Source organism: Rhinatrema bivittatum, chromosome 4, assembly GCF_901001135.1.
Source record: "Rhinatrema bivittatum chromosome 4, aRhiBiv1.1, whole genome shotgun sequence".
Taxonomy (NCBI): Eukaryota; Metazoa; Chordata; class Amphibia; order Gymnophiona; family Rhinatrematidae; genus Rhinatrema; species Rhinatrema bivittatum.
Genome location: NC_042618.1, coordinates 53440723 through 53464769, shown reverse-complemented (window position 1 = coordinate 53464769; position 24047 = coordinate 53440723). Strand labels below are relative to the sequence as shown.

Below are 24047 nucleotides of genomic sequence, written 5' to 3'. Positions count from 1 at the left end.
TTTTCTTCAGTAATGGCTTCTTTCTAGCCACCCTCCTATGCAGGCCAGTTGTATGTGGAGCTCTTGATATGGTTGACTGATGCACCTCCACTTCAGTCTCAGCCACTGAACTCCGTAACTCCTTCAAAGTGATTGTTGGCCTCTCTTGCTTCCCTCACAAGTCTCCTTCTTGCTCTGACACTAAGTTTTGAGGGACTGCCTTGTCTAGGTAGGCAGTATCTGGTTAGTATGATGCAGCTTCCATTTCCTCACAATTGATCCATCGGTGCTCACTGGGATATCCCAATCACTTGGATATTATGTTGTAGCCTTTTCTTATCTTGTGCATGCTATAACTATCTTCAATTTCCTTAAAATGCTCTTTGGTCTTGATTTTCACAGCTTTCCTTCAGATTCACAGTCTGACCAATGGTACTGGAATTAGGGGGTCTTTTATCCAGAAAAGTTGACTTTAATGATTCATAGGTAGAGGCCAATTGTAAGCCAATTGTTAAGGCAGTATCTTTCATCTGTGCAAACTTGGAGCTTCCACAGCACAAGGGTTGAATACTTATGAAAGCAATTTTTCCATTATTAATTTTATTTTACAAAATAATGCAGTGAAATAATGATTTGTGACTTTGAAAATATACTTTACGAGCATACTGGTTTGCAATAAATATACTGTTTGGAACAATCTGTGTGTCATTTGTAATCCACACAAATCTGCTGACTTTTCTGGGGGACAAATGCTTTTGCAAGCCACTGTATATACCAATGTAGCGAGGGGATTTCTCTTCCAGGAAATAAAGCAATCAGATGGGTCAATTTTGACTTTTCTGTTATACAGGATTGGACTAAGCCAGGTCATCACCCCAGATATGCCAGAGCTGTGTCCAACCTCCTGCTCCCTCAATCTCAGCAAGAGGGCCAGACCAATCTGGTGCCCCTGTTCCTCAATGACAGCCACTGCTCAGTACGTCTGCCACTGGACAAGATGACAATAGTTGCTTATGCTGAGGGGCAGCCCCTGCCGACTAAACTCCACCTCCCACCCCTTGCCTTGCCTATCCTGAGCTGCAGCCCCACTGGGCTGAGGATCTAGAGTCCCATGTTTGCAGCAGTGGCAGCTGAAAGTGGGGAGCACACAGGTAGACACATGGAGCCCAGACAGTAGCAACCATTCTTGCAGCCCTGGATGAAGAACCGAAAATGCAAATCCCAGCACCCCAGGCAGCTGACCTGCATCCAGCCCAGCATCTACCATCTATGTGGTAGATATATACTGACCAAAAACAAAATTTGAGTTACATCTTCAGTAACTAACATACTAAACAAAAAAGGTACCTTTCTTCTTTGATAAAAGCTGTTTGTACTAAAATATTTATTTTATTTAAATATTGAAATGATGCTGACCAAAGAAAAAGTTCAAACATCCAGTGGTATCTAAGTTATATTGAGTTACATCTTTGCAAACATGCATAAGCATAGACAAAATAAATGGAATCAATGTCATAATTAATACATTTTCCTTATTTTTTAAAATTTGTTTTATTAATTTTGCATGAGATTTTCTATTATACTTCCTGTCTTTAAGAGCTAAGCATTTTACAACTTGCATTGAAGTATCAAAGATAAAATTTCGTAAAGTAAACCAAAGTAGCTTTGCTCTGATGATAGTGGTAACAGTGTTATATAAACTCACAATATTACAATATTTGTTAATTATACTGAAAATGTGGCATGAAGCTTTAGAAATGCCATTGTACAAAAATGTACAAGATAAAACGTAACAGTAGAATACACTACAGTGCAATTTCTTTCCTTGTCATTTAGAGTAAGTCTAGAACTGCATGCACTTTAATCACTGTAAAATGTGCTACTGCAGCATTACAGTTTCTTTGCTTCTATCAAATGACAATTTAAAGACCAAACTGGTCTTTAAAAAGTAATCTTATCGCTCTGTTTTTAAATAAAGTTCCTATAAATTCTCTCTAATAACTACAAAAGATTTATGACTGCCTATAATTTACTTGAATGATGCTGATGCTCTGAAGCCTAAAAGAAACCATTTTTGGTTAGGTGCTATTGCTAGAATTCTTCCTTTAAATCTTCCAGGACCTGTAGTAACTACTTGGGCTCCAAAAGGGTTTTTTGATATTTTTATTAAGTAATTATTTTCTCAAACTCTCTGAATATCACAGTGCAGAGCCATATCAGCCCCAAAAGCTAAGGTTGTCATATTTGGTTTTCATTCATTACACATTCAATGAAGTACAAGTAAAATAACAGTAAACCAAATAATTCTAAATACCAAAGTGTTAAAGTATGTTATGTTGTATATCTGTAAGTTCAAACCTTATTAACTATTTAAAAGTTAGTGATTTAATACCATTTCATCAACCTTGTGGCATACATTCTGTATCAACAGTACTTCTTTTTACTTACACTAAATGAGTATTTGAAAGCAGTGGTCATTTCACATCTTCAAATATCAATGTACCGTAAACAAATGTGGTGCTACTGACTGACAGAAAAGATCAGTGTCAATACCGATCTGCAACTTAATTAACATAGTCTGCTATTTAAATCATAACACTTTGATGAGGCTAAACTGTTCAGGAGTTCTATAAACATACACAAGCCCTTTTAATGTTTGTCAGAATGCAGTGCTGTAACTACAGTACCTTCCAACATGAAATTTTTTTAGTCGTGTATCTGTCATTCTTGATTAATATTTCATATCTAGTATGTTAATGTTCTGGGTTACATTTATTATTACAATGGAAAGGATAAATTGGCATTTTATTTGAGACAGGACTAGAAAGTGCTGTAGTCTAAAGTCACTTGAAAACATATGTTCAAGAATAAATATGTACAGCAAACAAATAGAATGTGTTTACCCTTTAGGTGTTTTACCTAATTTTGGTAAATATAATATACTTTAACTGAAGTTTCATTAATGGCTTTTAGATTAACATTTTATAGTACTTTAATACATCTTTTATAAACTGAGAAATACTATAGTATGCTTTAAAAATTTTACAGTTCATCAGATTACTTATGTTGCAACAAGTGTATTAAGAATCATTATCCTACATAAGAGTAGTTTCTGTATATCTGCTCTACAGATCAAATGATTTTAATGCATCAGGAGCTGAATGAGCTCAGTAAATGGGGAAAAGGTACACAGAAACAGTCCTATGTTAAGTATTATGGGATTCAGTTTCAGTAGCAGCCTTATTTTAGTTTCATTAGTGCTATTCCTCCACATGTGCAAGGACTTTTAAGAGCAACATTTTACTGAAAATCACGATAGTAAGCACATATTGAATGCATAATAATATCTAACTACTTACACATCAGCGAACATGTTCTTCCTCTGTAAGAATGATTCTGATTATACTTGTTACCAACAAAAGGCAATGATAGGGGGACATTAGTTTTGGTGTTTGTGCTATAAAATGGTTTCCAGATCATTTACTAATATTACAGCAACATCAATGAAATATTGATTTTTAGCATCAGTGCCCCCTTTGGCAGCAGGCACTGTCATACAATAACTATCAACACTAATAATTATGTGGTTAATTTTCAAATAATTGCTAATTAACCAGTCAACCTTAGATGCTCTTCCCGATGAAAATTCTCCCAAATATAGCCTATCAATGACCAACTAGATTTAGGACAGATACTTGTGTGGCTGGGATTGCACTGAAAATCAGTGCTAACAGCTAGGTCATAGGCTTGCCCCAGGAATGCTCCTGGAGCTGCCCTTTTGTCTGGCTAAATTTGCTTGCCTTGTGAATTTAGGTGATTAAATGTTGCCAGTCATTGGGGAGAAATTCTGAAAAGCAGAGGTTTAACTGGCTAACTCTTGAAGTTAGCTGATTAAATCTTTTAAATATTAACCCCCGTGTGTCCCAAGGCAAGGGTAAGACCATCGAACAATACAGAAAGGGTAATTTTCTAACATATTAGAATATCACAATGATATATAAACCACTTAATAAGGAAACCATAGATAATATTTTAGCTAATTTGTCTGGCTAGCTCTTTGATATTTCGAGGTTAAACCTTACACATGAATCTTCTTTTATTAGAAAATATAGTACCAACATCTTTACAGAAGACTAAAAGTGCAGGTCTTTTCAAATCAATTTGGAAAAATATCACAAATGAGGTTGTGCAGTCGTTACACTGTGCATTTAGAATTTGTTCCGACTTTTCCTATTGGACATCACTGTCCACAATACAAAATGTACAGAAAAATATATTGTCCTGTAATTTACATTTTAAAAATAAATAAGGTACAATAGGAAATCATCACCTATTAACCCTCTTTCTAAAGCCTAACAAAACTCAGATCAGTCTATCATCTATTTAAATACAGGCTTAATGTATTTTTGTGCAGTGTGGAATTATTATTCTACAAATATCATAACATAAGAATATATTATGCAAATATATTTGCCCAATTATATATGTATGATTTAAAATAAACACAGCTGCCTAATTATTTTTATATCACAGTATACATGGCATTTAGTTTAGCAACAGAAAGGCACACTTATCAAGCTGTTAAATATAGTACCTGAATCTATAGTTTGTGTTGATACTGATAACCAAAATATTTTACACTGGGTGGTAGATTGGAAAAGAAAACTTTGAAATCAAAAGGATCTTTTGAAAATTTGGTCCAATGAGCATGTCTGCATATAAAGTAGTTGAGAAAGGGAAGAGAAACTGTTGCAGCTTTTTTCTGATCCAATAAATTGGCTTAGTGAAGTCCCTGTTAACGAAAACCTCCAAATCTGCTCTTCAGCTTCAACACCCTCTTATAACATTGGGTGACATTTTCCTCCTCCTTCCTTAAAACAAATAATAAACATGTATCAAAACAGACCAATATTTCTAAACAGGAAAGGAACCACAAACATGACACTAAACCCAACCATTCCATAAGTGATATAACGATAAGGAAGTTCAACCTCCATGCGCTGTCTTGCTCTTCGAATGTCATCACATGGTAGGCAGAAGATCTTACAGGCCAGAGGGATGGTAAGCTTTTTCATCACAGCTCTTACCATTAGTAGGATCACTACTCCAATCAAAAATCTCAACATGGCCTTTCCAACCAGAGTCACAGTGATAACAGGTGGCATAAAAGGCAACACATCAGGTAAAGGATCTGTCAGACCCAACATGTAATTAACATGAGAGCCACATGCAATTCCAGCTCCACTTCCCAGGATCTGAGCTGTATCTCCTCGAGATGTACTCCATGTGTCAAGAGTGAAGGAGAAAATTCCCATGGCTAAATGAAGACTTATGATAATTAATGGAGCATACTTGTAAGTTAAATTGAAATTGTCGATAAGTTCAAGAACTGGGTGGAAGACAACCATTATGAGAATGGCATACAAGAATCCAGCTATCACATCCTGTCAGGGGAAGAAAAAAAAAACAGATTTAGAGAAATTTGATCATAATATTTACAGACAACTTTAAGAAGTATCAGAGGTGACAACTTCATGCAAATATTTATTTTATTTGAACTAGAAAGGATATTCAGTTTAACAAGAGTATCTGCTACAGTAATTAATGTCCAGGAATTACAAAATTTTCTTCCTAAACACCATGAGAAACTGTTTCCTTTCAGAAATTTACATCATTGATAAAAAAAAGTTAATTTTTCTTTAATTAGTAAAGTAATTTTTAGAACAAGACTACACATATAAGGAAATGTTTAACACAATAGTAGTAAAAGCCCATCCAAGGATGGGAAAAAACTGTGAAGGAGGAGGAGTGTGTAATTGAGATGTATGGTAGTAGAGAGTGTACTACCATACTGAGCTTGGGTGTACTATGTGGTATTAGACAGAGGAATGGACAACAGATAGACATCGCAAGAGAGCAAGCGAGAGAGAGATGGCGATCAATTTTCAAACATGATAGTGTGTGGATTGGTCAATACAACGAGAGGGGGCAGAGCTGGAAAGTACAGGAAGCGAGAAGGGCGGAGCTCAATTTGCATACTGCCAATGTAGGCACAGAGCAACTTTCCTCTTTTATAGTCAGATTTTGAACATTAAAATTAGCTTACTTCTTTATAATTTCTCATGTACTTACCTACCATTTTTGTGCCAGCAATTAATTTATTCATAAAAATAAAACCCATGTTACTCTTGTTCATATTTTCTTGCCATTAAATTATGATTAAATAGCACTTTTTCAATAAAATTAGTAAAACCAAACCAATAAAAAGAATAATTCAAAACTAAACATAATAGCTTTGAAAACTAAATAGAATAGCATTCAATAAAAATTTTCCAAATAGCAATAAAATATTTCAAACATCAAACACTCAATAATTAGAACTAATAAGGATTTTTTTTTTTTTAAAGAAATCACCCATTATCCATATCTGGGCACTTCTGATTTCCAGAAACCCTAGAATTGTCATGGATTATCAACCAGAGAGGAAATGGGGTCAATCTCCCATACACTTGCTTTCTCTCACATTCTCTCACACACATACACACCTGCTCTCTGTCTCCATACACATGTTCCCACAGTCTTGCTCCTCTTCCCCCACTCCCCAGCACTTTGTCCCCTCTCCTCTCCAAGAAACCCCACTCCCCAGGAGTCTTAATCCCCAGCCCCCTCTCCCCACCCAGCCTCCCGTCTTCTCAGCAGTCTCTCTTTCCAGATGCTCCTCCCATCCCAGAAAACCCACTCCCCAGCAGTCTTGCTCAACAGGCCCTCCCCTCCCAGACCTCTACTTCCCAGCAAGTCTTGCTCCCCAGCCCCCTTACTCTCCAGAAATCTTGTTCCCCAGTCCCCAGCAATCTTGTTCCCGTCCCACCCCTCACTCACTCCAGGTGCATGATTTCCTTAATGCTGCTCACCCCAGCGAGGTGGTACCACAATCTCCTCAATCACCCTTGCTGCTTCTGGAGAATGGAAGGATCACGGCTTTACAGTACAGACTAGTTCCTCCCTCCTAGCTACCAGTGCCTGAATGACGTTATCAGATGGAGGAAGCAGCCCATGCTGCAAGGCCGCAATCCTTCTATTCTTCAGGAGCAGGGAGGTGAATGAGGGGGATCACGGTAGCACCCCATGGGGGTGAGTAGCATGCAGAAAATTATGTGTCGTTCCACTGCCAATGAGGCTTCTTCCTTTTTTGGCTGCACCCCCATTTTGATGCCTATGAGCTGGAAAGCAGCATGGCTCCACCAGAATCATCAGCTTGGCCAGCAGGCCGTGCTGCTTTTCCACTTACCGAGGCCTCTCATGGTGGCAGCACTATGGCACCTTTTGGTAACAGTGCTATGGCCATGGCCATATTGGCCATAGGCACTCTACGGCTCTGTACACTGCACACAAGCTAATTCACAGGTTGTTGCTGAATCACCTACTTCTGTTTCACTATTTTTTGCTACTCTTTAGTACAGGGATGGCGAACTCCAGTCCTCAAGGGCCGCAAACAGGCCAGGTTTTCAGAATATCCACAATGAGCACACATGAGGAAAATTTGCATCTAGTGGAGGTAGTGCATGCAGATATTTCTCATGCATATTCACTGTGGATATTCTTAAAATCTGGCCTGTTTGCGGCTCTCGAGGACCGGAGTTCACCATCCCTGGTTTAGTACCTGAAATTCCCTTGTGCCTATTATAAACATTATATCAATTCAGGAGACATAAGTAACTTATTTATTCCCTCCTTTTTTCCCTTCTTTGTGCCATGGATATCTTGTGGCTATGGTTTTTAAGTACCATAGTAATGATGGCAGAAAAGGATCAAAATGGTCCATCCAATCTGCCCAGCAAGCTTATGGTAGTATTTGCCGCGCTGTACAGATTACCCCGGTGTTTCTCTTTTACTGGGTGATGAGCATTCTTGAAAATTCAGACAGTGCTGCTTGACATGCTTTGCTTATGCACTTAGCTGTAGAAGCAGTCCTGTGCTTTTTCCTTCATATCTGTGTGTCAGTACCCAAGACCATATAAGTCAGGGCCCGTGTTGGTTGACATCTGAACCCAATATCTCTTTCTACTCTCCCCCCATCACACACACACGAAAGCAGAGAGTGATGTGGCAGTTGCAAAGGAATCAAGGCTGATTGGTTAAGGGTAGTAATCCCATGCCTTATGTTAAGGGTAGTAATTGGCACTTCGTGCAGGCTATCCCCATGCTTAGCAGTTCCCCAGACTGGAAAAGTCTGGGCCCGCATTGGTTGTCTTATTCCAAGTCCCTTTCCTCCCCTGCCATTGAAGCGAAGAGCAATGTTACAGTTGCATAAAGGCTTATTAAGGGTAGTAATCCCCATACCTTGTGTTAAGGGTAGTAACCACCGCACCAGCAAGTTACTCCCATGCACTCTTTTTTTCATTTCCATCTTCTAGCTTTTAGAAATCCACAGTGTTTATCCCATGGCCATTTGAATTCTTTCACTGTTTTCGTTTTCACCACCGCCTCCGGAAGGGTATTCCAGGCATTCAGCACCCTCTCCATGAAGAAATATTTCCTGATATTGGTTCTGAGTTGTCCCCCTTGGAGTTTCATTTCATGGCAGCTATTTCTACTGATTTCTTTCCAATGGAAAAGGTTTGAAGTTTGTACATCATTAAAACCTTTCAGGTATCTGAAGGTCTGTATTATATCTCTCCTGTACCTCCTTCTTCCAAGGTATACATTGTAGAGATTACTTACCTGATAATCTCGTTTTCCTTAGTGTATGCAGATGGACTCAAAACAAGTGGGTATAGTGTGCTCGTGCTAGCAGTTGGAGATGGATCTGACGTCAGCACGGGTACATATACCCCCACAGGAAGTGTAGCAATTCAGTAATCTTCCTTGCAAAAGCTGAGGCTGACCGATCGATTAAATGAACAGGATTACCCTGACCGATTGATAGTAGCTGGAGACCGCCAGTGTTCTCAACCGGAAGGCGTCGACACCCGGCAGGGTAGATGGCCTATTATAAGGAAAACATGGCTTACCGTGAGTCGGTGAATCCCCATGTATGCCGGCAGCCGGGCGGGATGCTGAGTCTATCTGCATACACTAAGGAAAACGAGATTATCAGGTAAGTAATCTCTACATTTCCTAGCGTGTAGCAGATGGACTCAAAACAAGTGGGATGTACAAAAGCTACTCCCGGACTGGGCGGGAGGCTGCCCGAGGACCGATTAGGATTGCCCTTGCGAATGCTGTGTCCTCCCTGGCCTGGACGTCCATATGGTAGAATCTGGAGAAGGTATGGAGGGAGGACCACGTCCCCGCTTTACATATCTCTGCAGGCGACAGCATCCTAGTTTCTGCCCAACAGGCTGCTTGCGCTCTGGTAGAGTGAGCCTTGACCCATAGAGGGGGTGGTTTCCCTGCTTCTACGTAGGCTGCCTTAACTTCTTTGATCCAGCGGGCGATGGTTGCCCATGAGGCCGCTTCCCCTTGCTTCTTCCCGCTGTGTAGGATGAACAGATGGTCCATCTTTCGTACTGCTTCTGACATTTCCAGGTACCTGGACAGCAACCTGCCGATGTCGAGATGGCGCAGTATTTGACCTTCTTCCGACTTCTTCAAACCTTCCGTGGTTGGCAAGGATATGGTTTGGTTGAGGTGAAAGTGTGAGACTACTTTGGGTAAGAAGGAAGGAACCGTGCGAAGATGGATAGCCTCTGGAGTGATTCTGAGAAATGGATCACGGCAGGACAGTGCTTGTAGCTCTGAAATGCGGCGTGCTGAACACACAGCCAGCAGGAACACCATCTTCAAGGTTAACATACGGAGAGACAGGCCTCGAAGGGGTCTGAAGGCGGATCCCGCTAGGAATTCCAACACTAGGTTGAGGTTCCACAGGGGCACTGGCCACTTCAGTGGCGGACGAATGTGTTTGACTCCTTTCAGGAACCGTGAGACGTCTGGGTGTTTGGCAATGGTGTTGCCGTCACTCCTGGGACCGTAACAAGACAGCGCTGCCACCTGAACCTTGATGGAGCTGAGGGACAGACCCGTCCGAAGTCCATCTTGCAGGAAATCCAAGATGATAGGGATTTTAGCGGCATGTGGATTGGTGCTGTGAGTGTCGCACCAGGCTTCAAATACTCTCCAGACCCTTATATATGTGAGTGATGTGGAGAGCTTGCGTGCTCGGAGAAGTGTATCTATTACCGGCTCAGAGTATCCCCTTTTCTTCAGTCTAGCCCTCTCAATGGCCAGACCGTAAGAGAGAATTGAGCTGGATCCTCGTGGAGGATGGGACCTTGCCGCAGCAGGTCCCTGTGTGGAGGCAGGGGTAGAGGATTCCCTGCCAGTAGTCTTCTCATGTCTGTGTACCAGGGTCTTCTTGGCCAATCCGGGGCCACTAGAAGAACTAGGCCTCTGTGCCGCCGAATCTTGTGTAGTGAGTCTGCTTCCTCGCTCTGTGTGGCTCTGAGGTTGCATGCTGAGCAGAGGCTTAGAGCTCTTATGCCTGATTCTGGAGGTGCCGGCTCTGTGGGCGTATGGGCTCTCTTATGCTCCATACGCTTTGCAATAGGTATCGCCTACTAATATGCGCTTGTCTTATGAGTGATCTCGATCCACCTGCGGTAGAAGAGGGTTAGCCTGCCCCCTATGGCTGCTACCCCCGGATGGGTCGGTTGATTGTCATTGTGGATTGCGGCCGGGACCAGAACCCGAGCCGATTCTCCTCTTGCTGTGCTTAGCCCAAAAGGGCTGGTTCCTGGCTTGAGAACGAGGTGCTTGGTAGCGAGCCCTGAAAGGGTTGAAGCGCTGAGAGTTTCTACCTCTGGGTGGTCTAGAAAAAGAACGCTGGCTCCTCCTTGACCTGTCTTCTGGTAGACGAGGTAATGGAGAGGGACCCCATTTATTAGCCAATTTCTCGAAATCGTCGCCGAACAGTAGGGATCCCTTAAAGGGCATTCTTGTGAGGCGCGTCTTGGAGGAAGAGTCGGCCGCCCAATTACGTAGCCAGAGCTGTCTCTTGGCTGCCACTGAGGATGACACTCCCTTGGCTGCCGTACGGACGAGGTCGGCGGCTGCGTCAGTGAGGAACGCGAGAGCTGATTCCATGTCTTCTCCCGGGGTGTTGTTTCTGGCTTGCGATAAACAGGAACGCGTTACCAAGGTGCAGCAGGTCGCGATTCAGAATGGTGTCCATGCGCCGGTCATGTGCATCCTTGAGGGCCGCTCCCCCCTCAACCAGAATGGTGGTGCGCTTCACAATTGCGTTAACTATGGCGTCTACCTTGGGGCACGCCAGCAGCTCCTTGGCCACCGGGTCCAGAGGGTACATGCCTGACAAGGCCCGACCCCCTTTAAAATGCGGTCTCCGGCGCAGTCCATTCCAGATCGATTAGCTGCTGTGCAGCTTGCAGGAGGGGAAAATGGTGAGCCGTTTGGCGCAGGCCCTCTAACAGGGAAAAGGCATATAGAAGCTTGCCTTATGGCCACTCCTGCATAAGGGCATCAATACGCAATCACTCCTTCAGATGATTCCTAGAACTGAAGCAGCAAGGAAACTTTGTGTTGAGTAATGTTACCACAAAGTCTAGAAATGGGAGATCTCAGTGGCCCACTATGATCTAGAATGCTTCACAACATTCCCTTTCTCATGGATCCAGACACTATCTGCTGATAAAGTAGGCTCTTACATTGTCTTTTCCTGCATTGTGCAATGCTGAGATCTCCTGAAGATGTACTTCGCCCATTCAATGAGATGAGCTATTTTCTGTGACTCTTGCTAGCTCTTGGTTCCTCCCTGCCGATCAATGTAAGCCAATGTCATCGCATTGTCTGACATTATTCGGACCATTCAATCCTGCAAGCGATTGATGAATTACAAGCGTGACAACCAGATGGCATGGACTTCCTGTTGCGACCGTCGCTGCCTGACGTCTCCACTCTGCACAACGTAGAACATAAGAAATTGCCCTGCTGGGTCAGACCAAGGGTCCATCAAGCCCAGCATCCTGTTTCCAACAAAGGCCAAACCTGGCAATTATCCAAACACTAAGACGACCCCATGCTACTAATGCAATTAATAGCAGTGGCTATTCCCTAAGTAAACTTGATTAATAGCCGTTAATGGACTTCTCCTCCAAGAACTTATCCAAACCTTTTTTGAACCCAGCTACACTAACTGCACTAACCATATCCTCTGGCAACAAATTCCAGAGCTTTATTGTGCGTTGAGTGAAAAAGAATTTTCTCTGATTAGTCTTAAATGTGCTACTTGCTAACTTCATGGAATGCCCCCTAGTCCTTCTATTATTCGAAAGTGTAAATAACCGATTCACATCTACTGGTTCAAGACTTCTCATGATCTTAAAGATCTCTATCATATCCCCCCTCAGCCGTCTCTTCTTCAAGCTGAACAGCCCTAACCTCTTCAGCCTTTTCTCATAGGGGAGCTGTTCCATCCCCTTTATCATTTTGGCTGCCCTTGTCTGTACGGCGACCAGAATTGTACACAGTATTCAAGGTGTGGTTTCCCCATGGAGCGATATAAAGGCATTATGACATTTTCCGTTTTATTAACCATTCCCTTCCTAATAATTCCTAACATTGTTTGCTTTTTTGACTGCTGCAGCACACTGAGCTGACGATTTTATCTACTGTAATGCCTAGATCTTTTTCCTGGGTGGTAGCTCCTAATAGGGAACCTAACATGTAACTACAGCAAGGGTTATTTAGCAAAATTGCTTACCTTGTAATAGGTGTTATCCCAGGACAGCAGAATGTAGTCCTCACATATGGGTGACGTCACTAACGGAGCCCTAGTGCCGGAAAAACTTCTGTCAAAGTTTCTAGAAACTTTTGACTGGCACTGTGAGGCCACTGAGCATGCCCAGCATGCCATGATATTCTCTGCCACCGGGGTCTCACTCTAGTCTCATATGTAGAAATAAGCTTTAGCAAAAAATAAAATAAAAGTTAACATACCCAACTCTGCAGGGAGGCGGGTGGGTTCTGTGAGGACTACATCCTGCTGTCCTGGGATAACACCTATTACAAGGTAAGCAATTTTGCTTTATCCCAGGGCAAGCAGGATGCTAGTCCTCACATATGGGTGATTAGCAAGCTAGAGGCTGAGTCATTTTGTAGTGAACTAACACTGAAGCATTGTTGCTGAAAATGAGTCAGCCGAAGATTACAGAAGGTTGGATGTGGAAGGAGTTGGGATTAAACTGGAAACAAGTTCTTTAAGACAGATTGTCCATAGGCTGAATCTTGTCATCCTTCTTTGTCCAAACAGTAATGAACTGCAAAGGTGTGAAGAGAACTCCATGTTGCTGCTTTACAAATGTCAAGGATTGGCACTGAGCGATAGTGTGCTACTGATGTTGACATTGCTCTTACTGAATGTGCTTTTACTCGCCCTTAGAGAGGAAGGCCTGCTTTTTCATAGCAAAACTGTATGCAATCTGCTAGCCAGTTGGATAGAGTATATTTTCCCACTGCTTTACCCGGTTTGTTTAGATCATAGGAAACAAAGAGTTGATTGGATTTCCTGTGGACTGCATTGCGGTTTAAATAAAATGTCCAAGGAATGTAAGGCCCGTTCTCCTTGGTGAGAATGAGGCCTTGGGAAGAATGTGGGTAAAACTATGGATTGGTTCAAGTGGAATTCTGTAACTACCTTGGGGAGGAATTTTGGATGTGTTCTGAGAACCACTCTGTCATGTAGGAATTTCGTGTAGGGTGAGTTCGTGAAAAGTGCTTGTAACTCACTAACCCTTCTAGCTGATGTAATGGCTATGAGGAAGATAGTTTTCCATGTGAGAATTTTTAGATCACAGGAATCTATGGGTTCGAAAGGAGAATGCATGAGCCTTGTCAATACCAAATTCAGATCCCATTCTGTGACTGGAGGCCGAATTGGTGGTTTGAGTTAAGCCTCTCATAAACCTGCTAAGAGGTTGTGTGGAGATTGGTGCATCTGCTATCTTGTTATGGTAAGCAGAAATTGCACTTAAATGTACCCTTACAGATGAAGTCTGGAGACCAGATTCTGAAAGATGGTATAAGTAGTCTAGAAGAGAAGTTGTGGGGCAGGTGACAGGATCAATATTCGTTTGTTTGCACCACAAAGTAAATCTCTTCCATTTGGAAGCGTAGTTCTTTCGTGTGGAAGGTTTACGTGAAGCTATAAGCACTTGAGAGATATGGGTTGAAAGATTGAGTGGTTGTAAGATCAAGCTTTCAACATCCATGCTGTCAGGGATAGGGACTGGAAGTTGGGATGGCACAACCGACCCTGATCCTGAGTTATGAGAGTGGGGTTTACTCCCAGGTGAATGGGATCCCTGACTGAGAGGTCTAGAAGTGTGGGGAACCATACTTGTCGAGGCCAATATGGGGCTATGAATATCATGGACCCCTTGTCCTGTTGTAGCTTCACTAGAGTTTTGGTTATGAGCAGTATTGGAGGATACGCGTATAGTAGGCCTGAGTTCCACGGGCGAGCAAAGGTGTCCTTGGCTGGCTGATTCTTCTGTTTGTGTAGAGAACAGAATTTGTCCACTTTGTGATTCAAGTGTGATGCAAAGAGGTCTATTGTTGGTTGTCCCCAACGTTGAAAGATCCTGGTCGCTACTGAGGGATCCAGGGACCATTCGTGTGGTTGGAACTGACGACTGAGTCGATCTGCCACTAAATTGTGGATGCCTGCCAGATAAGTGGCCTGAAGAAACATTGAATGGTTCAGGGCCCAGTCCCAAATCTGAGCGGCTTCTTGACAAAGGAGATACGAGCCCGTACCTCCCTGTTTGTTGATTTACCACATGGCAACTGTGTTGTCTGTTTGTATGAGAACAGTCTTGTGTGAAAGGCAATCCTTGAATGCATGTAGCGCTTAACGTATAGCTCGAAGCTCTAGGAAATTGATTTGAAATGTTGCTTCGAGCTTTGTCCAAGTTCCTTGAGTTTGGAGATTGTCTATGTGAACACCCCAACCCAAGGTGGATGCACCTGTAGTTAAAGTTATCTGTGGGACTGGTTGTTGGAAGGGTAGGCCCTTGCGCAAATTGTCCTTGTTCGCCCACCAAAGTAGAGATGAACGCAGCTGGTGGGTTACTTGAATTGTAGAATGCAGTGGTTGAATGGCTTGGATCCATTGTGATCTTAAAGTCCATTGGGTAACTCTCATGGCGAGACTTGCCATAGGAGTGACATGAACTGTGGAGGCCGTGTGTCCTAGTAAGGTTAGAAACTGATGAGCTGTTGCTTGTTTCTGTGAGTAAATTGAGTTTGCCAGTAAAGAAAGCGTTTCTGCTCGATCTTTGGGTAGAAAAGCCCTTGAGAGGATGATGTTCAATTCTGCTCCTATGAATTGAAGCAGGTGTGACGGTGTGAGATGGGACTTTTGATAATTGATGAGAAAACCCATGGAGTGAAGTAGAGCAATTGTTCGGTTGAGGGAAGCTATTGCTCTTTGTTGAGATTGACTTCTGATGAGCCAGTCGTCTAGATATGGGAAGACATGGACACTTTCCTTGTGTGCTGCTATTACTGCCAGACATTTGGTGAATACTCTGGGAGCAGAGGCAAGTCCAAATGGCAGTACCCTGTATTGGAAATGTTGATGGCCTACCATGAAGCGCAGATATTTGCGATGAGGAGGGAATATTGGAATGTGAGCGTAAGCATCTTGAAGATCCAGAGAACAAAGCCAATCCCCTTTTTGAAGAAGTGGAAGCATGGTGCCTAGAGAAACCATCCTGAACTTTTCTTTTTTGAGAAATTTGTTGAGATTTCTGAGGTCTAGGATGGGGCGTAGGCCTCCGGTTTTCTTTGAAATGAGGAAATAACAGGAGTAGAATCCTCTGCCCTGCTGAGACTGGGGCACCGGTTCTACAGCCCTGGATTTCAGAAGGGTGGATAATTCTACTTGTAACTGAAACATGTGAATTTTGTTGAGGTGACCGTGAGTCGGCAGAAATTCTGTGGGGTTTGAGAGGAAATTGAGTTGGTATCCTCGAGATATTATGGACAGAACCCACTGATCCATTGTTATTGTTATTCAATTGTAAAATTTGGATAATCTGCCTCCTACTGGGAGATCTGGTCGAGGATTTATGGAAAGGCTGAGTTCTCTGGATATAGTTTCAAAAACCCACCGCAGGACCTGTTTGTGTAGCAGGCTGGGGCCTAGGTGTTCTCTGCTGACGAGGCTGTGTTCTTTGTTGGGTTCTGGATTGTCTGGGCCTAGTTGCAAGAGGATAAAATCTTTGACGATAATAGGGTCTTCTCACGTCCCTCCTTTGAGTTCTGCGGGTGGCATGTGTAGTGGGGTCCTGATGGAGGGAGGACAGCTGTCGTAAGGCCTCATATTCTTTTAATTGAGACACCGCTTCTTGTACTTTTGTACCAAATAAATTGTCCCCTGTACAGGGGAGGTCCACCAATTTATCTTGGACCTCTCGCCTAAGGTCTGAAGCCTTAAGCCAGGCCCACCTCCTGGCACTTATGCCCGAAGCTGCAACTCTTGATGCTGTTTCAAAAGAATCATATGCAGCTCTTACCTCGTGTTTACCAGCTTCAAAAGCGTTATTTATGATGTTTTGTGCAGGTTCTCTATATTCTTGTGGAAGAGATGGAATAAAGTCCTCCATTTGCTTCCAGAGGTTTCTCTGGTATTGGGTGATGTATAATTGATAGGAGGCTATCCTACAATTGAGCATTGCACCCTGAAACACCTTGCGTCCTAGAGAATCTAGAAATCTGTTGTCCTTTCCAGGAGGATTGGAAGAGTGAACTCTTGTCCTCTTAGCCTTTTTCTACAGATTCTACAGCCTTTTTCTACAGATTCTACAACTACTGAAGTATGTGGTAACTGGGATTTCTGATAGCCAGGCGTGGCTTGAACCAAGTATGTTGAGTCCATCCTTTTGTTGACTGAGGGAACAGAACAGGGATGTTCCCACAGTCTGTGTTGAAGCTGTAGGAGGACATCATGTATAGGTATTGCCATGATTTGTTTAGGAGGGTTGACAAATTGTAGCACCTCAAGTGTTTGATGGCGGAGATCCTGTTCTGACTAACTTAAAAGGGATAGAGTCAGCCATGTCCTGTACAAAAGTAGAGAAGGTAAGATCCTCTGGAGGGGATTGTTTCCTAGGGTGTGGTGGGGAAGGATCAGGCATAAAGGTTTCAGAAGTATCTGATGCAGTATCACTCCATGTGTCATAATCTGGAGTGTCCTGTGTCTTTCCACTTGTTGGTGGAGGAGGCAATCCAGAGGGCCCTGGTAGGGGGTCCTGAGGAGAAGAGTCCTCTTCCTGTGGATTTGAGGGCAAAGAGTCCAGTAAATCCTGGTATTTCTTTTGTATAACTGAATACAATGCTGCTTCAGATGATACTGGGGGGGTCCAGGAGTCTGTGTTGTGTGCGGCATCGATGGTATCGAGGATTTCGATGTATGTGTCGATGGTATCGTCGATATTCCAGTCCTTCTATGTGATGGAGCAGTAGCAGCAATAGGCACCGATATTTGAACCGAGGATGTAGTTAGCATCGATGTAATCTCCGAAGAGAGAGAAGGCATCGACATCAGTATCGATGGAATGTTTGATGTTCGTGGCATCGACGATTCTTGTGGCATCGGGTTCCCGGTATTGGCGCCGTCATTGGCAGTACATCGGTCATCGGCATCGGCGACGTCGTAGGTAAGGGCGACGTCACCGGCATCAGCGATGTCGCCGGCATCGGTGTAGTCACCGATAGGTGCTCTTTTATGGCCTGCAGTACCGCTTCCTTGATGAATGATGTCAAGCCTTGCGGTACCGGGGAAGCAATCGACACCGGTGGAGGCGGAGACATCACTACCTGCGGTGTAACTGATTCAACTGAGGTAGGCCTAGTAGGCATCGAGGTATCTTTGTGCTTAGGCCGTTTTTCGCTTGGTTCCTCATGGGAAGATACGGTCAGTGATGTCGAGGCATGCCGATGACTGTGTTTATGTCGAGGCCTTACCTCCGTAGCTGAACGTATCGATGTAGTCGATAGTGTGGGTGAGGATCTGTCTCCCAAACCATCCGGTCGGCGCTTTTTTTATAAAACCTTTTTGGGAGCTCCTACCGGTGATGACTTCGATGAAGTCGATGGTGAAGGAATCAACTGCAAACAGAAAAGTTGTTCTATTTTTTCCTATCAAATTTTTGTCCTTTGGGTGTCATCTCTTGGCATTGCTGGCAAGAGGAGATGTCGTGTTTTTCACCCAAGCAGCGTACGCATTCTAGATGCGGATCTGTAATCGACATAGTGCGATTACAAGTTGGGCATTTTTTGAATCCCGACGCCATAGTGTCACCGACGGCCGTCGGTGACTGAGAAAAATCGAAAAAGCGTTGTTAATAAAAATAAACACTAGATTACCTCACCAGCCAGTGAAAAAGAGAAACGAGTGAGATCCCGTGAAGGAGAGATTGTGAAAAAATGACTTTTTTAGTCAAAAACAGAGTAATCTCAGAGGGCTCCGGTAACCGTGATGCTGAAAGCAGCACGGAAAAACGAAAACTAGAGTGAGATCCCTGTGGCAGAGAATATCATGGCATGCTGGGCATGCTCAGTGGCCTCACAGTGCCAGTCAAAAGTTTCTAGAAACTTTGACAGAAGTTTTTCCCGCACTAGGGCTCCGTTAGTGATGTCACCCATATGTGAGGACTAGCATCCTGTTTGTCCTGGGATAATTCCCTATATGCAACACCTTGCACTTGTCCACATTAAATTTCATCTGCCATTTGGATGCCCAATTTTCCAGTCTCAAGTTCTTCCTGCAATTTATCACAATCTGCTTGTGATTTAACTACTCTGAACAATTTTGTGTCATCTGCAAATTTGATTATCTCACTCGTCTTATTTCTTTCCAGATCATTTATAAATATATTGAAAAGTAAGGGTCCCAATACAGATCCCTGAGGCACTCCACTGTCCACTCCTTTCCACCGAGAAAATTGTCCATTTAATCCTACTCTCTGTTTCCTGTCTTTAAGCCAGTTTGCAATCCACGAAAGGATTTAGTCACCTATCCCATGACTTTTTACTTTTCCTAGAAGTCTCTCATGAGGAACTTTGTCAAACACCTTCTGAAAATCCAAGTATACTATATCTACCGGTTCACGTTTATCCACATGTTTATTAACGCCTTCAAAAAAGTGAAGCAGATTTGTGAGGCAAGACTTACCCTGGGTAAAGCCATGCTGACTTTGTTCCATTAAACCATGTCTTTCTATATGTTCTGTGATTTTGATGTTTAGAACACTTTCCACTATTTTTCCTGGCACTGAAGTCAGGCTAACCGGTCTGTAGTTTCCCGGATCGCCCCTGGAGCCTTTTTTAAATATTGGGGTTACATTTGCTATCCTCCAGTCTTCAGGTTCAATGGATGATTTTAATGATAGGTTACAAATTTTTACTAATAGGTCTGAAATTTCATTTTTTTAGTTCCTTCAGAACTCTGGTGTGTATACCATCCGGTCCAGGTGATTTACTACTCTTCAGTTTGTCAATCAGGCCTACCACATCTTCTAGGTTCACCTTGATTTGATTCAGTCCATCTGAATCATTATCCATGAAAACCTTCTCCATTACGGGTACCTCCCCAACATCCTCTTCAGTAAACACCGAAGCAAAGAAATCATTTAATCTTTCCGCGATGGCCTTATCTTCTCTAATTGCCCCTTTAACCCCTCGATCATCTAAGGGTCCAACTGACTCCCTTCACAGGCTTTCTGCTTCTGTTATATTTTTAAAAGTTTTTACTGTGAGTTTTTGCCTCTACGGCCAAATTCTTTTCAAATTCTCTCTTAGCCTGTTTTATCAATGTCTTACATTTAACTTGCCAACGTTTATGCTTTATCCTATTTTCTTCTGTTGGATCCTTCTTCCAATTTTTGAATGAAGATCTTTTGGCTAAAATAGCTTCTTTCACCTCCCCTTTTAACCATACCAGTAATCGTTTTGCCTTCTTTCCACCTTTCTTAATGTGTGGAATACATCTGGACTGTGCTTCTAGAATGGTATTTTTTTTTTTAACAATGACCACACCTCTTGGACATTTTTTACTTTTGTAGCTGCTCCTTTTAGAAAAAAAAACTAACAATTTTTCTCATTTTATCAAAGTTTCCCTTTTGAAAGTTTAGCACGAGAGCCTTGGATTTGCACACTGTTCCTCTTCCAGTCATTAAATCAAATTTGATCATATTATGATCACTATTGCCAAGCGGCCCCACCACCGTTACCTCTCTCACCAAGTCCTCTTGACCAGGTGGATGGTAGTATACCCATATCACTATAGTCTTCCCTGACACACAAGGGATTTCTACCCATAAGGATTCAATTTTGTATTTAGTCTCATGCAGGATGTTTATCCTGTTGGACTCTATGCCATCCCGGACATAAAGCGCCACACCTCCTCCCGAGTGCTCCTCTCTGTCATTGTGATATAATATGTACCCCGGTATAGCACTGTCCCATTGGTTATCCTCTTTCCACCATGTCTCTGAGATGCCAATTACGTCTGTCATCATTCACTGCTATACATTCTAATTCTCCCATCTTAAGTCAGACTTCTGGCATTAGCATACAAGCATTTCAAAGTTTGTTTTTTGTTTGTGTTTTCATTCTGCTTTTTAATTGATAGGGATAAGTTAGAATTTTTTAGCTCAGGTGAGTTTTTAGTTTCAGGCACTTGGACTACTTTTCTTATTATTGGAACCTCTCTGTCGGGATGCCCTAATTCTAATGCATCATTAGTATCCTTTGAAGATACCTCTCTCCGAACCATGCGCTGCTGAGCGACTGTCGGCTTTCCCCTTTGTTCTAGTTTAAAAGCTGCTCTCTCTCCTTTTTAAAGGTTAGCATCAGCAGTCTGGTTCCACCCTGGTTAAGGTGGAGCCCATCCCTTCGGAAGAGACTCCCCCTTCCCCAAAAGGTTCCCCAGTTCCTAACAAAACTGAATCCCTCTTTCTTGCACCATAGTCTCATCCACGCATTGAGACTCCGGAGCTCTGCCTGCCTCTGGTGACCTGTGCGTGGAACAGGGAGCATTTCAGAGAATGCTACCCTGGAGGTTCTGGATTTAAGCTTTCTACCTAAGAGCCTAAATTTGGCTTCCAGAACCTCCCTCCCACATTTTCCACGACAGCCGGCTCCACCCCAGCACGGTCTAAAATCCTATCTAGATGACACGTGAGGTCCGCCACCTTCGCACCAGGTAGGCATGTTACCAGGCGATCCTCACGCCCACCAGCCACCCAGCTATCTATATTCCTAATAATCGAATCACCAACTATGACGGCCGACCTAACCCTTCCCTCCTGGGCAGTAGGCCTTGGGGAGATATCCTCAGTGCAAAAGGACAATGCATCACCTGGAGAGCAGGTCCTTGCTACAGGATCCTTTCCTGCTGCACCTGGTTGGTGCTCTCCCATCATGAGACCTTCTTCCTCCAAGGCAGCACCAGAGCTGCCAGTCTGAAGTTGGGACTTGACTACTATGTCCCTGAAGGTCTCATCTATATACCTCTCTGTCTGCCTCAGCTCCTCCAGGTCTGCCACTCTAGCCTCCAGAGATCGGACTCGTTCTCTGAGAGCCAGGAGCTCTTTGCATCGCATGCACATGTACAACTTCTCACTGGTGGGTAAAAAATCATACATGTAACACTCGATGCAAAAGACTGGTAAGCCCCCCTCTTGCTGCTGGACTGCTGCCTTCATCTCAATTTTGATCAGTTCCTAGTTAATTTTAGGTTGCTATGGGAGTAGGAATGTGTCTAACACCCTTTAAATGTATTAGTGAATTCACTATGTGTCTGGTAGTGGCCTACCGGGGTGTGATCAAATTCTCAAAGTTTTTGTTGATGTGTTTTTTTGGGGTTTTTTTGTGAAAGCGGCACCTGCCTATAAATTAAGGGATGGGCTGGGGGGGGGGGGAGGGGTGGGATATACAAACAGTCAACTTCAGTTAGTCAGCCTGTGTGACTCACCGCTCTCTTGATTAACTAGTGTTGATCCCTATTCAAACCCAATCACACTACCTCAACACCTTTCCAAGGTGAGTAACTGAGCTGAATTATTCAACTTTTTTACTTAGGTATACACTGTTCCTAGCTTATTTCTAGCTTCTGGCTACTTTTTGGGGGGTTTTTTTGTGGGTTTTTTTTTTTTTTCAATACAAACACTCAGTTAGTATTAAATACAAACACTCAGTTCTGCAGACTTTTAAAAATAAACACACTACCTACTGCTACCTTATTGACTGACTAAAAATACAAACAGTCTAACTTGTTTATTCACTGCCTTTCTGACTACTAAAGGCACAAACACAAACACTAAATAATATTCCCAAATAGTTAACTTTGCCCCAATACTTTTAAAAAAGACAATGTCCCAAACAAAAACTTACTGATTCCTTTCAGCCACCAGCAAGGTGATCCTCTCCTCTCCTCTCAGTGTTCTTTCATAGCTCTATTCTCTCTCAACACTGCTACTACAAGCACCATGACCTTAGAGAAGTTTCTGAGTGCGGCGTCCAATCCGAAGGGTAACGCTCAAAAAGAGACAGTGCCGCCCCAAAAACAACAAAATGCAGAAAGCCATTGATGCTCTAGCTGGAGGGAATATGCAGATACTCCTCTAACAACCCAGAAGCTTAATAAACTCCCCAAATGTAAAGCAAATGTTACTTACCTGTAACAGGTGTTCTCACAGAACAGCAGGATGTTAGTCCTCACATATGGGTGACATCACAGGATGGAGCCCAATCACTGAAACTTGTCAAAGTTTCCAGAACTTTGACTGGCCCCTACTGGGCATGCCCAGCATGGCACTAACCCTGCAGCCAGCAGGGGTCCCCCTTCAGTCTTATTTAAAAGCTACAGGCAGTGCAGAAAAATAAAATAAGAAAATGTTACGAACCCAATACCACGGGGTGGCGGGCGGGTTTCGTGAGGACTAACATCCTACTGTCCTGTGAGAACACCTGTTACAGGTAAGCAACATTTGCTTTCTCATTGGACAAGCAGGATGGTAGTCCTCACATATAGGTGAGTACCGAGCTGAGGATGTCCGAACATGCACCAAATGTACCCAAAGACGTGCAAGAAGCACAACAACTGGGGTGGAACTTGGTAGAGGGCATCCTGAACCCCACCGGGCAGGCAGAAGGGTGTTGGTAAGTCACGTTGGAAATAGGTTACGAAGGACAGACCGGCCGAAGATGGAATCTTGTCTTCCGGCTTTATCCAAGCAATAGTGGGCTGCAAAGGTGTGGAGAGAACTCCAGGTGGCAGCCCTGCAAATGTCAGGAAGCGGCACCGATCATAGGTGTGCTACTGAAGTTGCCATGGCCCTCACAGAGTGTGCTTTAACACGGTCTTGAAATGGAATGCCTGCTTGCTGATAGCAAAAGGATATGCAGTCCGCCAACCAGGAAGAGAGAGTCTGCTTACCCACAGGCTTCCCTAACTTGTTAGGGTGGAAAGAGACAAACAGTTGAGTGCTTTCCCTGTGGGCAGCTGTACGGTCTAAGTAGAATGTTAGAGCCCGTTTACAGTCAAGGGTATGCAGAGCCTGCTCTCCTGGATTGGAATGGGGCCTGGGAAAGAAGGTAGGTAGTATAATGGATTGATTAATGTGAAACACAGATACTACCTTAGGTAAGAACTTAGGGTGAGTGCGGAGTACCGCCCGGTCCTGCAGAAGTTTAGTGTAAGGCGGATAGATAACTAGTGCCTGTAATTCACTAACTCTGCGAGCTAAAGTGATTGCCAGAAGGAAAATCACTTTCCATGTGAGATAGTGAAGATCATAGGAGTGAAGAGGCTCGAATGGTGATTTCATGAGCTGACCGAAAACCAGGTTGAGGTCCCAAGAAGGGGCCGGAGGATGTAGCGGAGGCTTGAGGTGAAACAAGCCTTTCAGAAAACATGTTACAAGGGGTTGTACTGATATAGGAACATCCCCGATACCTTTATGGAAGAAGTCTTTAGACCTGACTCTGATAAATGCCAGAGATAGTCCAAAAACTTTATGATTGGACACCAAAAGGGGTCA

At 43.3% G+C, this 24047-nt stretch overlaps 1 protein-coding gene across 2 annotated transcripts in view; it reads right to left on the bottom strand.

Annotated features, from left to right (window-relative positions):
• Window positions 1-2732: 2732 nt before the first annotated feature.
• SGPP1 (sphingosine-1-phosphate phosphatase 1) overlaps window positions 2733-24047 on the bottom strand; it is a 175730-nt gene continuing 154415 nt past the window's right edge. The window contains exons 3-4 of one of the 2 annotated variants that reach the window (XM_029598129.1): window positions 4971-5423; window positions 2733-4850 (exon numbers count right to left, since the gene is read on the bottom strand). In XM_029598129.1, the coding sequence (XP_029453989.1) occupies window positions 4818-4850; window positions 4971-5423 (486 nt within the window). In that variant the 3' untranslated portion in view covers window positions 2733-4817. Of the gene's footprint in view, window positions 5424-24047 lie in introns of both variants that reach the window. The other variant, XM_029598128.1, reaches the window with a different exon arrangement.